The 16,554-nt window shown below is 41.1% G+C and overlaps 1 protein-coding gene across 5 annotated transcripts in view; it reads left to right on the forward strand.

Moving 5' to 3' along the window:
• ALPK3 (alpha kinase 3) overlaps positions 1-16,554 on the forward strand; it is a 109,466-nt gene that overhangs the window by 61,708 nt on the left and 31,204 nt on the right. For all 5 annotated transcript variants that reach the window (XM_069980376.1, XM_069980366.1, XM_069980358.1 and 2 more), the window contains 2 exons: positions 62-179; positions 622-2,038. In XM_069980376.1, coding sequence (XP_069836477.1) covers positions 62-179; positions 622-2,038 — 1,535 coding nt within the window. The remainder of the gene's footprint in view (positions 1-61; positions 180-621; positions 2,039-16,554) is intronic.

The following is a 16,554-nucleotide window of genomic DNA, read 5'->3' on the forward strand; positions in this document are numbered from 1 at the left end:
TTCAACGATATCTCCCATAACAGTAACCTATTGATGTATGCATCTATTGGTTTATTTGCAGGATATCCAGAACCTGAGGTTACATGGTACAAAGATGATGAAGAAATGGATCGATATTGTGGTTTGCCAAAATATGAAATTTTGCGTAATGGAAAGCGGCACACTTTGCAGATTTATAAGTGCGTTCTAAAACAAAAAATAAATCTCAAAATATGTTATATTTCTTGGCTTGGTTCACACTACATATATTTCAGTCAGTATTGTGGTCCTCATATTGCAACCAAAACCAGGAGTGGATTAAAAACACAGAAAGGATCTGTTCACACAATGTTGAAATTGAGTGGATGGCCGCCATATAACAGTAAATACCTGCCATTATTTCAACAGCCTTTCTTTTAAAATAACAGCAAATACAGTATTTGCTGTTAAATGGCGGCCATCCACTCAATTTCAACATTGTGTGAACAAATCCTTTCTGTGTTTTCAATCCTCTCCTGGTTTTGGTTGCAATATGAGGACCACAATACTGACTGAAATATACGTAGTGTGAACCCAGCCCTATACTGTATAGTATATTTTATTGTATTGTGTATATATTGGTATATCTTTTTTTTGTTACAGGTGTAGTGAAGAAGATGCTGCAATTTATCAAGCCTCAGCCAGAAATAACAAAGGTATTGTGTCCTGTTCTGGAGTATTAGAGGTTGGAACCATGACTGAATACAAAATCCACCAAAGGTGGTTTGCCAAACTAAAGAGAAAAGCAGAAGCCAAAATGCGTGAAATTGAGCAGAGTAGAAGAAAAGTTAAAGAAAATCTTGATGAAAGTGAAAGATTAAGAGCATTGAGTCCTGAAAGGATTCAAAGAAAGAGGAGATTCTCATCTGAAAAGAAAGATTCAGCAACAGAATCAATAGAAAAAGAGGAGAATGTTAAGGTCCATGTTCCAGATCCAAACTCAAGACTTCAAGATGAAGTGACAGAGGCAAAGGAGAAACCACATAATGTGGTCAATGGCTTCCATGCAATGGAAACAGAACATAGCGAAGAAATAACCACCAATGGTTACACTGTACCTGAAAACATTGAAGAGAATGGTAAAGAATTCCTTGCATATGTGTATGAAACAGTGGAAGTCATAACAAAAAAATCAACACCAAAAGAGTCTTATGCAAAAAAGAAGAAAAAAGAAGAAGAGCCTCCTCTAAATTCAAAAGACTTAAAAGATGAGCCAAAGAAAGGAATTGCCAAGAAAACAGATGGCATTAGTCCTCCTCCTAGAAGAACCCGATTTGGTAAAGATGTCACCAAGACACCTGTGGAAGACAAAAAGGAAGTTCAGACACCACCAGTTACAGTAAATAAAAGATTTGCACCTTCCATTGTACCTAATAAATCAGCTAAAACAACTGTAATAAAGGATCCAAAAAAAATAAAAGATAACATTCTTCCAATTAAGAAGGGGGATGATTCTTCCATTCCAAAACAAGGTCATCTGCAAAATAAAGATAACATCCATTTTTCCTTAAAGGACATGTACTTTGATGACTCACCATCACAACCAGAAGTTATTACACCTCTTGACCAAGTCAAGAAGACAAAAAATGAAGTTCAATCACATAATAGTTCAGAACAAATAAAAATACCAAAAGTAGCCCCAAGGCGTTCAAAAGATCAAAGAGAATTATCTGTTGGGCGTAAACCTCCTCCATCACCACCCAGCCCGAAAAAGGAACGTCCTTTAACTAAACCAGTTTCAAACCTTGATCAGAATACATCTGCGTCAAAGCCGAATTCGGAACTGCCAAAAACTGTTGTGGATAATTCAGCAGGTTCCTCTACACTTGCGTCTGCCATAACAGGTGATGCTACTGAGCAAAAGCCAAAGGAAGTAAAATCAGAATTGTTAGTCTCCTCTAATTTATCTTCTGAGGTCAAATCACAAAAGACTAGTAAAGATGAAAGTGCAAGTCCCTCAGAAACAAATGAACATCAAGCCCCAGAAAAGAACAGGATATCCTCAGAGGACCTGAATGAAGTAAGTTTATTTTCTTGTTTGCTTGCCTCATAAATAAAAAAGTTTCCATCTTGACTAAGTTCACAGACAGAACCTAATTATAGATGAGACACTCATATGTTTGGATATAGTCCTATAGCCATCCCATCATGACATCTTTACTGTCTGGTCCAAATACTATCCTTCCACTCCTCATGTTCTTTTGTATAAAAGCACGTCTCAAGTATCATATGAGATCCTAAAGTATCCACCTCACATGGTTTATTAACTTCACTGTGATGGAAGACTTACGTCACATCACAGTCATTTGTTGTGACAATGTTGGAAAAAGCAAGTTCATGAGATAAAGATTATTTTAGAGGAGAGATGTATTTGCACTTAGCTATATTGGGTATATTTCGCTCATTAGAGCTCAAAATATAAACTAGATTCATCAAAAGATAAACTAGAAAAAAATGCACGCTTTTTTTTATACTAAAACCATAAGCCCCTTATCAGGGTGGTTTCACACAGCATTATTATTATTATTATTATTATTATTATTATTATTATAGTTATTTTTTTAAATGCCACTTTAGTTTTTGATACATCTTATCTTACCTTATACATCTTATGATAAATCATATGGTCCTTTTATACTTTGTGTCAAAAACTGCTGTGTGTGAATCCTCTCTAACTGTTACCACCAGCAGCAAATGAGAATAGAAATAGAACGGACTACAGGATTTTTAGATGTCTACAGTTAACAGGAGGTTTTGTGCATTACTGAGCATAATCCGCTAGATGACTATAAGGCTTCATTCCCACTGAGCAAAACTAGCGGAATGCCGTTAGCCTCCCTCTCATAATGGGAGTCTATGGGAGGCGCTCAGCGGGAACGAAGCCTTAGAATACAAAGAAATCAGGAAAAAGTGGAACTACACTTTATATAAAAACTTTCCTTTAGTTTGACCAAAATACTGACAGAAGTACTGACCAAAATAGTATGTGTGAACACAGTCATAACATAAAGAGATATGATGGGCTATGTCCACCTTAACAACCAATTTTTACTGCCCTAATAAATCTAAATAAAATAATAAAACAGGAACTTTGACAATTGGATAACAGTTTCCTTTAGTTTGGGGTATACAGCTCCAATGCACACCTATGTGTCCCCATGGCAGCAGACTGTAAACAAACGTTTTATAGTTTGATCCTGGTGTCATTGGGTGTATTGGTAGTTTGTTAATGTGAAGGTGCATAGGTCCTGTATACACAAAATAATAGGACATTTTCTTTTATTAAAAACCTTTTTCAAAGTTTAAATCTGATGTAGTGAAAAAGGGTTTAACTTGGGTGGCCTGGATGGAGTTAGATATTGGTGTACAATCAGTCAATTGGGATAATCTCCAGGGTGTACCATGTGCTTTTTATGCCCTACATCGTTTTGGCTTTGTAGATCTTAATTCTGTACCTCCTGGTTGAGCAGTTGCTCAATACTACAATTCCAAGAGTGCATTGTTTTCCCTCAGCTCTCCATCACATGCCTTCCACCATGCATACTCTCTTACCCCTGCCCTCCTGCCAGTTCCCTGTGCAAAGCTATTGTGGAGCATATCATTTCACAGCAGATAATTGCAGCATCTGCTGATTTTCATCCTTGTTTGTTTAGGGAGATAGTGATGTAGGCTGGAGGGGCTGGTCAGAGATGGTAACATCACTTGGGGGGAGGGCACAAAGCTCAGAGATGAGACCCAGCCAAGTCTTGTGTGAGGATAAGAGGATAATGTGTTGTCTCGGGAGAGAGGGAGGAGTCAGGAGTCAGATGGAGACAATACAAATACATTTGGGGAAATTGCATAATTATCCTCAAATCTGCAGGAAATCTGCACCGAAATTCAAACAAATTAGTCGGAATTTGCCATTGTGGGAAATCTACAGTAATAATATTATCCTAAGTCTACATTTTGCATTCAATTATATGGTGAACATAGTTTGCAACTTTCACTTATACTCCCCAATATGTTCGGCTATAGCTATTACAGAGGACCCACATCTATACGAGGGATGTTTAATAAATAACTTAATAAATATATTTCAAGGCTATGTTCACACTACATAAAAGTTGTCATCGGCAACAACGGCCGTACTTTTAGCGGGGTGGAACAATGCCTTATTTTCAATGGGATCCCGGCTGGAGTGTATACACATCGTACACGCTTCGGCCGGGATCCCGTGCGGAGCCGCAAATAACTGACATGTCAGTTTTTTTGAGGCCGCAATTCAATGAATTGCGGCCGTAGGAAACCGTGTCAGTTCACACAGTAAAGCGAGTGGCTCCGGACGCTTGTTTCATTGTGTGCTATGGGAAGCTCTGATGCGGGCGCGCGCTGATGCGCCCGCATCAGAGCTCTGCGGTCGCAAAGACCATCGGGCCGGTACTTAAGTACAGGCCGGGATGAAACGGGCAGAGACGGGTCGTTCCGTGACCCGGCCGGGGTCACTGAATGGCCGGTCTCATACGTTGTGTGAACATAGCCTTAAACTAGACAACCACTTTAGGTTTAGAAATACATTTAAACAAGTTTAATTACTGCTTCTATATTAGTTAGGTATAACATTTTCCCATATTTCATGTCATCAGCCAAGATACTGTAAAGCTTCTTCTCTTGGATTGAAATATCTGCAGGCTCTCATAGCTTGTCACAGATATGACTTCAAAGACATTGAAATACAGCACTCAGTGGGGGGAATTTAGTAAGAGCAGCACTTCATACTCAGGTCTTAAATCACACTATGCTTGAGTAAAATGCGCCAAATCCATTAAGAGGGCACACCACCTAATAAATGTGGTACATCTTTTGGTTGACATTTCTAGTGTAAACGATGGTTCTTCTGTTGGTCCATGTTGGTGATTACAGATATTTTACCACTACAGGAATGTTTATATAATAAAATATTGCACTAAGAATATGTGATATTGAATTAAAAGTGCATTTTGTTAAAATGATTGGTAAATACTGCATGAAGTAATTGTGCTTTTGCTAATAATAGTTTGGTGACTTATGCTCTTGACTCATTCTGTTTAGTTCAGGGAGTAGCTAAGGGCCCTATTAGAATTGCCTGACCCCACATTGTAAACAAGCACTCATTTACAGAGGTGAGAAAGGTCCTAATTATAAATAATTTGAGTGGTCCTTTGCTATAATCAACGTCCAACAGACCATGATTTTTGACAGATAAAACTGCCCAATTAGCCAACAAACAAGCATTTGCTTATTCTTTGGCCAGTAGGGATTTTGCAAGTTTTCCCACCTACAAAGAATGGAGAGACTGCAAGAAAATCCGGAAAATCATATTGAATGATTTTTAAATAAATCATTTGCATTTTATTGCATGCTGCACTCTCCACTCATTACCTGTATTAATTGCACCTGTTTCAACTTACCTGTATAAAAAAAACACCTGTCCACACACTCAATCACATTCCAACCTCTCCACCATGGACAAGACAAAAGAGCTGTCTAGGGTAGGTAGGGAGGATGGCACTCCAACAGTGGGGTGGTGCACGAGGTGGGTAAGTCCAGCGATAGGTAAATAGAACACGGCACTCACCAGTAGATTTGCTTATTTATTCAAGTGCAGCAAACATCAATGTTACAGACAGGATGTGTTTCGGCCATACATGGCCTTCCTCAGGTAAGTCAGACTTAGCTGATGAAGGCCAAAAAGCTGTCTAGGGACAACAGGGACAAAATTGTACACCTGCACAAGGCTGGGATGGGCTACAGGACAATCAGGACAAGCAGGTTGGTTAGAAGGCAACAACTATTGGTGCAATTATTAGAAAATGGAAGAAACACAAGATGACTGTCAATCTTGCTTGGTCTGGTCTGATCTTGCCTTGTGTGGCAGAGTCAAAATGATTACCATTAGTAACACACTACACCATCATGGATTAAAATCCTGCAGAGCATGCAAGGTCCCCCTGCTCATGCCAGCACATGTTCAGGCCCATTTGAAGTTCACCAGTGACCATCTGGATGATCCAGAGGAGGCATGGGAGAGGGTCAGGTGGTCAGATGAGACCAAAATAGAACTTTTTGGTACCAAAAGCATTGTTGTAGAGTGGTCTTTCCAACTGCAGACTATATCATGGAGTTTCTGGTCCCCAGAGTCATTTTGTGTGCCTCTTTTTGCCTCATCTTCCTAAGTTTAACTAATTCTAAAAACAAAAAACAAAAAAACAACAACAGGGATTCAGGAGGAGATTCATTATTACGCCGTCTCAAGAGTCTCTCTGTTGCCCTTAGCAACCAATCACAGCTCAGCTTTAATTTTTGGTGTTGCCTTGTATGGTGATCTGATTGGTTGCTATGGGCAACACAGAGAATCTTATTATAATACAACATAATAAAATACTCTAATCCCTAGCTTTTAGATTACAGTCCCAAAAAGGGAATCACCATCCATCAATTTAAAATCCTCTAATAATATACTTGAAAGCCTGGTCAATATTTGGAATATTTTGTCCATGCTAATTTTTAAAAATATTATTTTAAGTACTAAACTGCATGGGAAACATGAGCGATTGCGAAGCGCAGTGGGTTAAACCCCAGAAATACTTCTAAATGCCAGACACCTACAGCCATGTAAGTGGAGGCTATCCATCTCTTGGAGTGATCGCTGGGCTCATACCAGATCAAACATAAATGCATTTGAACAGAGCAGCTGGTACCATGCTTCATTTTGCTTTCTGCAGCAATAGTTTTCTTGTGTCCTCCAACAGTTTCCATAAACATGTCCAAGGTCAATAAGAAACTGTATCTCCCGTTTGTATAGGACACCTATAAATTATACTTCACGTCTACTTTTGGTGCCTTAGACATGTTTCATATGCACTGCTCCAGTATAAGGCTATATGCACACACTGTAAAATAAAAGGAAAATAGACTGTAATTTTGAAGTGAAAATACTTCCTATTTTCAGTATGATAATGCGCTGCATTAAAGTCAATGGGATATTGACCAGCTTAGTGCTTAGTGTTTAATACACATCGTATAGGTTAACGGCCATAATTGATTACGACCGTGCAAAATATGGGCATTTTTTTAATCTGTTCAAACATTTTATTTTTGTTTGATGTTTAAGGGGAACACAGGATAAAATATGAAATAACAAGTTCAGTGATATACAGTTTTTATGAGTTGTTTCTGTTCAGCAGAATCTGTGATGGAGATGTGAACAGAGCCTTGAGAAAATAACATATACAGTGGTACCTTGGTTTATAAGTAACTTGGTTTAAGGGTACAAACCCACTTGACGTATTTGCTGCGTGAATCAGTCTTAAAAATAAGCAGGCAAAACGCAGGTTGGCTTTATACAATTGTTCTGCGTTAAAATACGCAATTGCGTATTTTTGAAGCGTGAAGCTTGTTGTTAGCAAAGCATCAGTTGTTAACAACCTGTGCGAAAAACGCATGTAGCTTCACGCTTCAAAAATACGCAATTGCGTATTTTAACGCAGAACAATTGTATAATGCCAACCTGCGTTTTGCCTGCTTATTTTTAAGACTGATTCACGCAGCAAATACGTCAAGTGGGTTTGTACCCTAAGAGCATTTTGGTTTAAGAGCTCACAGTTTTTCAAAATTGTGACTTGGATTAAAAGCATTGCTTTGGTTTAAGAGTTCCCTGTACTGTGTAGGAGCGCGAGTGGAGGAGGGGCATGGTCTGCATAGCCTGGTCTACACTGTACTCTGACCCAAGAAGTCTCCCTCACCTTCCAAATCATAGCAGATCCACTTCAGGCTGGGGATTGCATCAGGGGACAGGACTGTGGAGGTAATCTTTCCATAGCTGTAACCCCTCTCTCCCCGGACAGAGAGTGCTGCATGTATGTGCCCACATCTGCCCTGCTCATTCCTTCATGCTCCCTGCAGTCTCTGTCAGTCCTGATTGGTCCATGCTGAGCACACACCCCTTCTCCATTCCTGTCATGTGACCACACAGACCTCTGACAGCAGCCCTGCTTCCCTATTCTAGCCTGTTGTACTACGCTACTACATTATGGGGATCTGCAGTTCCATCCTGTATCTACAAACTGCTGCTATATTATCAGGTTTATGCAGTTTCTATACATTATACACCACATGCTGATTGCTATACTGTACAGTAACTTATAATATGACATATCCAGCTGTTTCTCTCTGTTTGTTTCATTTGTTTTACATGTTATTCAGAATATAAAAATCATTATTTTGGGGGTGTGGAACCAATCGTCTGCATATCAGTGATTTCTTATGGGAAAATTTGCTTTGGTTAAAGAGTGGATTTGGATTACAAGCACAGTCCTCGAACAAATTATGCTTGTAATCCAAGGCACCACTGTAATTAGTATTTATCTTATCCAAAAGATGGCTTCCAGGTCTTCCCATCTTTCATGTACTGGCTCTTCTCTGTTAAAGACTGCGATGGAGAATGTTACAATGTGTAAAATGAAAAGCCATGCTCCCTGTTGCAAAGTGGGGAAAATGTATACCAATAAAATGCGGCAGTAAAGCTGAAACCATAAGGCTCACTACTAGGTTGGGTCAGAGTTGTGGCTTAAAGGGGTACTTAATAAAATGTAACCCTACATATAATCCAAGATTGTTCGTAATAAGTTTCTTTTACATGGATTGGGTCGTTTGTCTGCAGCACATCCTGACTTACACCCTGAGGCTGGGTTCACACTACGTATATTTGAGGCTGTATGTTTGAGGCTGTATAGCAACCAAAACCAGGAGTGGATTAAAAACACAGAAAGGCTATGTTCACATAATGTTGTAATTGAGTGGATGGCCGTCATTTAATGGCAAATATGTGCTGTTATTTTAAAACAACGGCTGTTATATTGAAATAATGGAAGTTATTTACCGTTATATGGCGGCCATCCACTCAATTACAACATTGTGTGAACAGATCCTTTCTGGGTTTTCAATCCACTCCTAGTTTTGGTTGCTATGAGGACCTGACATGAGGACCAAATACAGCCTGAAATATACTGTGTGTGAACCCAGCCTAAAGCTGCAGAAAATCTTTACTTCCTCCGCCTCCATTCTGAGACAAAGTCACAAGATCTCTGTCTCTTCTGTTGCTAAGATCTCTAACCCACCCACCACTGAGATCATACCAATCAGTGACCACCTGGCCAGGGGGGGGGGAAACAACAGAACAATGAAAGCCTCCAGACCAGTATTGGCAGTATTGTTTCATCTCTCTCTTTCTAATCTATCTATGTAGATGATGTGTGGCCCAGGGTAAGCTGGACTGTCACTGTCAATGATTAGTTATTTACCACTGTCTGGAAGTTAGAGAATACCAAAAGTGCCAGCACACACTATTGCTAGTTGTCCAGCAGTAAAGGGGTTAACAGCAAGAGCTGTTCTATGCATGCTGGGAGAGTAGGGGCATAGAAGAATCGGGAAGGGAGTCCAGTCAGTGTTGTGTGAGGTAAAAGAAAACAAGGTCCTGTGTGTGAGGAAAAAGAAAGCAAGGTCCTGTTGTGCGTAAGGTAAAAGGAAACAAGGTCCTGTGTGTGAAGTAAAAGGAAGCAAGGTCCTGTTGTGTGTGAAGTAAAAGCAAGCAAGGTCCTGTATGTGATGTAAAAGGAAGCAAGGTCCTGTTGTGTGTGTGAGGTAAAAGGAAGCAAGCTCCTGCTGTATGTGAGGTAAAAGGAAGAAAGGTCCTGTTGTGTGTGAGGTAAAAGGAAACAAGGTCCTGTGTGTGAAGTAAAAGGAAGCAAGGTCCTGTTGTGTGTGAAGTAAAAGCAAGCAAGGTCCTGTATGTGATGTAAAAGGAAGCAAGGTCCTGTTGTGTGTGTGAGGTAAAAGGAAGCAAGCTCCTGCTGTATGTGAGGTAAAAGGAAGAAAGGTCCTGTTGTGTGTGAGGTAAAAGGAAGCAAGGTCCTGCTGTGTGTAAGGTAAAAGGAAGCAAGTACCTGTTGTGTGTGAGGTAACAACAGTGACAGAGAAAGACAGAGTTATGTGAAAACGGCAGCCAGAGATAACAGCACAGGAGCTGGTTTTGCCACAAGGGGAGAGAATTCAGCTCAGTAGGAATCAGATAATCAGATGAATTACAGGATAGGATTGGTGAAGCTCATGTACCTGTAAACTTATCCCCCCTGTAAGAAGCATTCAGACTGTGTGGGTGCTAGTAAGCATTTCGTCACTGTCACCATTGATGTTTCTTTTTGTGGGAGTATACTGTATATGCCTGAAAAAATCCTGTTAAACTTCACTACGATGGGGCCTGCTTAACTTCATGAAGTGTGCTATAGAGAGGATACACTTAAAGGACCTGACCCAAGGAACATCCCCCCCAATTCCCCCAGAATCTCAAAGAACTCACAATACCCCAAGCTGCCATACCATAAGAGTGGCCTTGGATAGCAGCTAGATTGACATATATTTTGTTTACAGGGTGAAACACAGGTAGATTGAGCCAGCATTGAGCAGACACTACAAGATGAGGCAGATACTTGGCAGTTGGCTCTGAGGTGCACTGCATGCTGGGAGATGTAGTTTCCCTACCGGTACCATATTGGATATAAACCAGCTTTTAGAAAAAACTTGTAGCTCATGAATGGCATGAAGACGGACGATAATCGCTCCATACAATAGGGCCCTAAGACCCGCTAGGCTAAGTTTGAGAGCATTTCATTTTTTTATCTCTTTGGTGGAATACCCCTGTAAAGCTGTGCTGAAAAGCAGACTACAAATCAGTACAGATTGTTAATGACTGTGGATTTACCAGGATGGTTAGTTTAACACTAGTGCACTGCAGACACTTGATGGGTTTGATCAGGGGCGGCCTTTGGGGTGTGCGACCAGTGCGCTTGCACAGGGCGCCTCACTCCTAGCTACGAGCTTCGGGCGCTGGTAGCTGGGCTGTGTGTGAAGCTAGCTGCTCAGGAAGCTCCCTGTATGTTGAAATAGCCACTGCTGGAGCCTGAGGAGGAGAAAGCTGCTGCTGAGGAGCCATGTGAAAGGTGAGTATCCTTTTTTTATTTTTATGCTACACAGGGGGGCTGGGGGTGGTAGTTGTGTGGGGGTCTGGGGGTGGTAGTTGTGTTGGGGGCTGGGGGTGGTAGTTATGTGGGGAGCTGTAGTTGTTTTGGGGGCTGAGGATGGTAGTTGTGTGAGGGACCTGTAGTGGGGTGGGAGCTGTAGTTGTTTGGGGGGCTGGGGGTGATAGTTTTTTGGGGAGGGCTGGGGTGGTAGTTGTGTGGGGAGCAGAAGATAGTATGTGTGTGTGGGGCTGGGGGTGGTAGTTGTGTGTGGAGGTGTAGTTGTGTGGGGGGCTGGGGGTGGTAGTTGTGTGGGGAGCAGGAGATAGTAGTTGTGTGTGGGGCTAGGGGTGGTAGTTGTGTAGGGAGGTGTAGTTGTGTGTGGGCTGGGGGTGGTAGTTGTGTGGGGAGCAGGAGATAGTAGTTGTGAGGGGGGCTGAGGATGGTAGTGAGAAGGGCAACGCTGCAGTTGCTGTATTAGTTTCTCTTAATGTTTCCCCACAAAATGTGACTCATCTTGGTAATGTTGCGTCTCACTAAGGACCATGTGTCAGCTAGAAATCATCAATCAATTTTAAGCCAATAACTATGATTGCTGATATAAAAACTAGCTCTGTGCAATAAATAGTAATGACATTAAGCTATGCTATGGAAGGATTTCAGACATAATGATGATGATGTTTTATGTCCTTAGTATCGTCTCTATTTCATAGACAACTTTTCTAATGTCAAATAAAAATACAATACATTTACCATACTGCTGCTCACTTCATTCTATATTCTTTCCTGTCAATGGTTTTCTGTGTCACTGACCAAGCTTTATGTACACCAGGGGAAACATTTATTAAGTCCAGCAGGGACTCACCAATTTGGCATGCCAACATGGACAAATGGCAAGCTGTGCTATCTAAGTCAGTCTCCCCTGAGTCCTGGCTGATTATTTGTAATAGAGCAGCCACCTACTCAATTTGTACCACCTACAAAGAATCCCACTACAAACTCCTAATACAATGGTACCACACACCTGAATTGTTGAATAGGTTAAACAATGCAATCTCTCCAATATGTTGGAGTTGTAATAGCTCTATAAGCTACCTTTAAGATACAGAATCTGTAAAGAAGATACCAACAACATGTTTTAATGTAAAACTTAATTTTACATATCACAATATAATATACCTCTAACTAATAGCTATAAAATTACCAAGTAATACAGGTATGTAGTATACCAATCACAAAAGTCATTACTGCTACACGGAGGATAATAATAATTAGAGATGAGCGAACCTGGAGCATGCTCGAGTCCATCCGAACCCGAGCTTTTGGCATTAGATTAGCGGTGGCTGCTGAAGTTGGATAAAGCCCTAAGGCTATGTGGAAAACATGGATATAGTCATTGGCTGTATCCATGTTTTCCAGACACCCTAAGAGCTTTATCCAAGTTCAGCAGCCCCAGCTAATCAAATACCGAACGTTTGGGTTTGGATCGACTCGAACCCGAACCCGGTTCGCTCATCTCTAATAATAATGTATATAACTGATTACTGTGTATTTAAATCCAGTGACTCTCAGGTGACATCTTATCTGGTTAGAGTCATTTTCTTTCATTTTTCTTTTCCATCTGGTTCTCAGTGCCATGATGACTTCTTTCAACTGTGACTTGTTTCTGCAGAATCTGATAGAAAAACTTCTTAGGTTCTACGCTTTTCAAACACCAGACCCACCTCCATTAATTCTCTCTATAGTCCCCCAAACTGTAATAATACCCCACTTTCCTGAGCATCATGGTCCTTTTAACAGCTAGACATAAAAACAACCCCATTGACCTAAAAAATGCAGTGCATATAAGATTACCATGAAAAAAAGATTAGATTCCCTGCGTATTGGTAGATACCAGTTCTGCACAGTGTCTGCAGACTATACAAATGATGACATACATCCAGTCATTTACAGGTGATGCCTTTTTATTTTTACATTCCGCCCAGTCAACGACTCTTCTCTGCTGAATCTGCCATAAAAATAATTTAGGTTTCTTACTCTAGCACATATAGAATTGGGCCCCTAATTGCCCCCCATATAGTAGCTAGATTTCCTGCGTATTGGTAAATACCACTTCTACACAGTGTTTGCAGACCACAGAAATGATGACATACATCCAGTCATTCATAGGTGATGCCTTTTTATGGTGATTGAAAAAGAACTATATTGTAATCCGTCTTCTTCTTCTTCCAACTATTCTTCTGCGTATAATACAGCCCAAACCGCTTTGCGCACAGACTCCTTTCAAAGCCCTTGGCGGTGACAGGTGTGCTATCTATTTTAGGTTTCGATCGGATTTGTTGTTTTTAAGAAATTTGCGTTTAAAAAACGCTAACTTCCTATAGGAAATAATGGCCCATTGGAAATAATGGCCACACTCTAAACGCTAACAGGCAATCACAGCACATATGCAAATAGCTGAAATATTGCAGCCAATAGAAATTCTAAGGTCCTGTCAGTCAATGTATCACACCATCCACAGTCACATGTCCACTATTGGCCAATAGAAGATCTAAAGGATGGAAGGTCCTTAACGATTTTGTCTCACCAACATGAGTAAGATTATCATGGTAACCGAGCAATGATCTTTACTAGAGATGAGGGAGTAGTGAAATATTCGACTTTCGAGAATTCAAATCGAATAGGCACCGAGATTCGACTATTCGAACGAATAGTCCCCCATGAAACCTCCCTAAAGGATGCGAACACCTCCAGAATGACACTAGGACATTAGGGGGAGCATGCCTGGGTGCACCCAACACCCCAAAATCGCAGTATAATGCCATTCTCTGCAGTTGCAAAGGAAAAATATTTGCGAATGCTTTACAGCAATGTTCACACATTTCGTTCGTATTTCTTGCGCAGCGTTACATACATGATTCCAATGTGCGACTGTAGTGCATCATGTTATTTACGCGTATCACGCATCATGCTGTATGAATGTTACTAGAACAGTATGTATGATGTGCCTTTTTGTGGGCTGCTGGAACAATATGTATCACATGCCTTTTACTGGGCTACTGGCACAATAGGTATCACTTGCCTTTTACTGGGCTACTGGCACAATAGGTATCACTTGCCTTTTACTGGGCAACTGGCACAATAGGTATCACATGCCTTTTACTGGGCTACTGGCACAATAGGTATAAGGTTAAAGGGGTTATCCAGCGCTACAAAAACATGGCCACTTTTCCCCCTACTGTTGTCTCCAGTTCAGGTGCAGTTTGCAATTAAGCTCCATTTACTTCAATGAAACTGAGTGTCAAAACCCCACCCAAACTGGAGACAACAGTAGAGGGAAAGTTGGGAGAGGCCATGTTTTTGTATCGCTGGATAACCCCTTTAACGTGCCCTTAGTGGGCTAAACCAGGGACACTATAAGTCACTTGTACACACAGGGCACTGGAATGAATACAGCTGCTGCTGCTATTATATCATCTATTTCTTAGCACTGAGAAGTGACTTTTGGGTTCTGTTGTAAGCCTGCTTAACCAAATCGCTATTAAAACGTGCGTACTTCCAGGGTCCCTCACGGCCTCCCTGCATGGTGATTGGATTAAAAAAAGTGCCAAGTGCGATTGGAGGGCTTTTGAATGTTTGCCGCGTATTCGACACACTACTCGATTGTATTTGAATCTTTTGAATACCGCAATATTCGATCGAATACCTACTCGATCGAATCGTATTCGCTCATCTCTAATCTTTACCATTATAAGTAGCAGAGTTCAGTCAATAAAACGGCAGAGCTGAGGGGATGGTACCCAAGCCGCTCTTAAAGGGATGGTATCCAAGCCGCTCTTAAAGGGACGGTACCCAAGCCGCTCTTTAAGGGACGTTACCCAAGGCGCTCTTAAAGGGACGGCACCCAAGTCACTCTTAAAGGGACGATATCCAAGCCGCTCTTAAAGGGAAGGTACCCGAGCCGCTCTTAAAGGGACGGTACCCGAGTTGCTCTTAAAGGGACGGTACCTGAGTCTCTCTTAAAGAAACGTACCCGAGTCGCTCTTAAAGGGACGGTACCCAAGCCGCTTTTAATGGGAGGGTACCCAAGCCGCTTTTAATGGGAGGGTACCCAAGCCGCTCTTAAAGGGACGTTACCCAGGTCGCTCTTAAAGGGACGGTACCCAAGTCGCTGTTAAAGGGACCTTACCCAAGTCGCTCTTAAAGGGACGGTACCCAAGTCGCTCTTAAAGGGACGGTACCCAAGTCGCTCTTAAAGGGACGGTACCCAAGTCGCTCTTAAAGGTTCAGTACTTAAGCTGGTCTTCAAAGGATGGTACCTAAGTCTCTTTTAAAGGGACAATACTTAAGCTGCTCTGAAAGGGACAGTATATAGGTCACTCAAAGCTTTGGCACCAAAGCCACTCCGTAAGGGACTGTACCAAAGTTGCTCTTAAAGGGAATGTACCAAAGTTGCTCTTAAATTGACTGTACCAAGGTCGCTCTTAAAGGGAGGGTAACAAGGGTTAAAGTTTCTCTTAAAGGGAAGTCACTGTTAAAAGGGCGCTCTTTTTAAGCACTATGTATTTCCCTGGAAATGCAAATTTAGTTTATTTTTACATTCCGCCCAGTCCACGACTCTTCTCTGCTAAATTTGCCATAACAAAACTTAGGTTAGTTGCTTTAGCTCATATAGTATTTGCCTTCTTTCCGCCCCCTATTTAGTAGTTGGGTAGTATCCCCCCAGTAAGTAGTATCCCCATGTAGGGATGATCCATGCAGGTAGTGCCCCTGGTAGTTAGCGCTCAGTAAATAGTATCCCTCATGTAGGTCCCCACTCTAGGTAGCCCCCTTCCCCACTATTTAAGCACATTTCAATTTTGGTTCTTGAAAATGAAAGCTGTTCTGTTGTTTGCTACCGGTAACTGTCTGTTTTGCTTTGAGTTTCAGTCACTGGCCATTTACCACTGATGTTACTTTAACAACAGGCCTTTACTTTTATAGCTTCCTTTTTGAAGCACCCTGTATATTAAATAACCTGTGAGCAAAACATGTTACATTCTTATTTATACAGTAATTGTTTCCAAACTAATAAATCTAAACTGAGCATGGGAGTAAGGTTGACAAGCCTTGGTACTCTGATGGCTCTATATACAGAAGATGACCTCATTCTCAGCTGCGGAGAATGTTGACACTGATTAGTCATTCCCATTTTTGGATTTGCAAGTATTACCCCACTAAATGCATACACACTAAAAGCAGCAAGTGATTTCATCATCTTTTACAGAAGAAAATAAACAAAACCGTCAGCATGCATGGAGATCTGGCAGAAACAGTAGGAACAGGTCATAAAAAAAGATATCAATGTACGTCAAAGCTACCTTGTGTCAGTGACATAAAAATTGTATATTAAAGACTGTTTACTTTTCTCGGAAGTGTGTAGAGGTGCCAGGAAATACAGTTTTGTGATTGCATTTGAGTTTGTTTTGCTTTACATATTGCAGGCATTGTAGCAGTATAACAT

Source organism: Dendropsophus ebraccatus, chromosome 1 (genome assembly GCF_027789765.1).
Source record: "Dendropsophus ebraccatus isolate aDenEbr1 chromosome 1, aDenEbr1.pat, whole genome shotgun sequence".
NCBI classification, from domain to species: domain Eukaryota; kingdom Metazoa; phylum Chordata; class Amphibia; order Anura; family Hylidae; genus Dendropsophus; species Dendropsophus ebraccatus.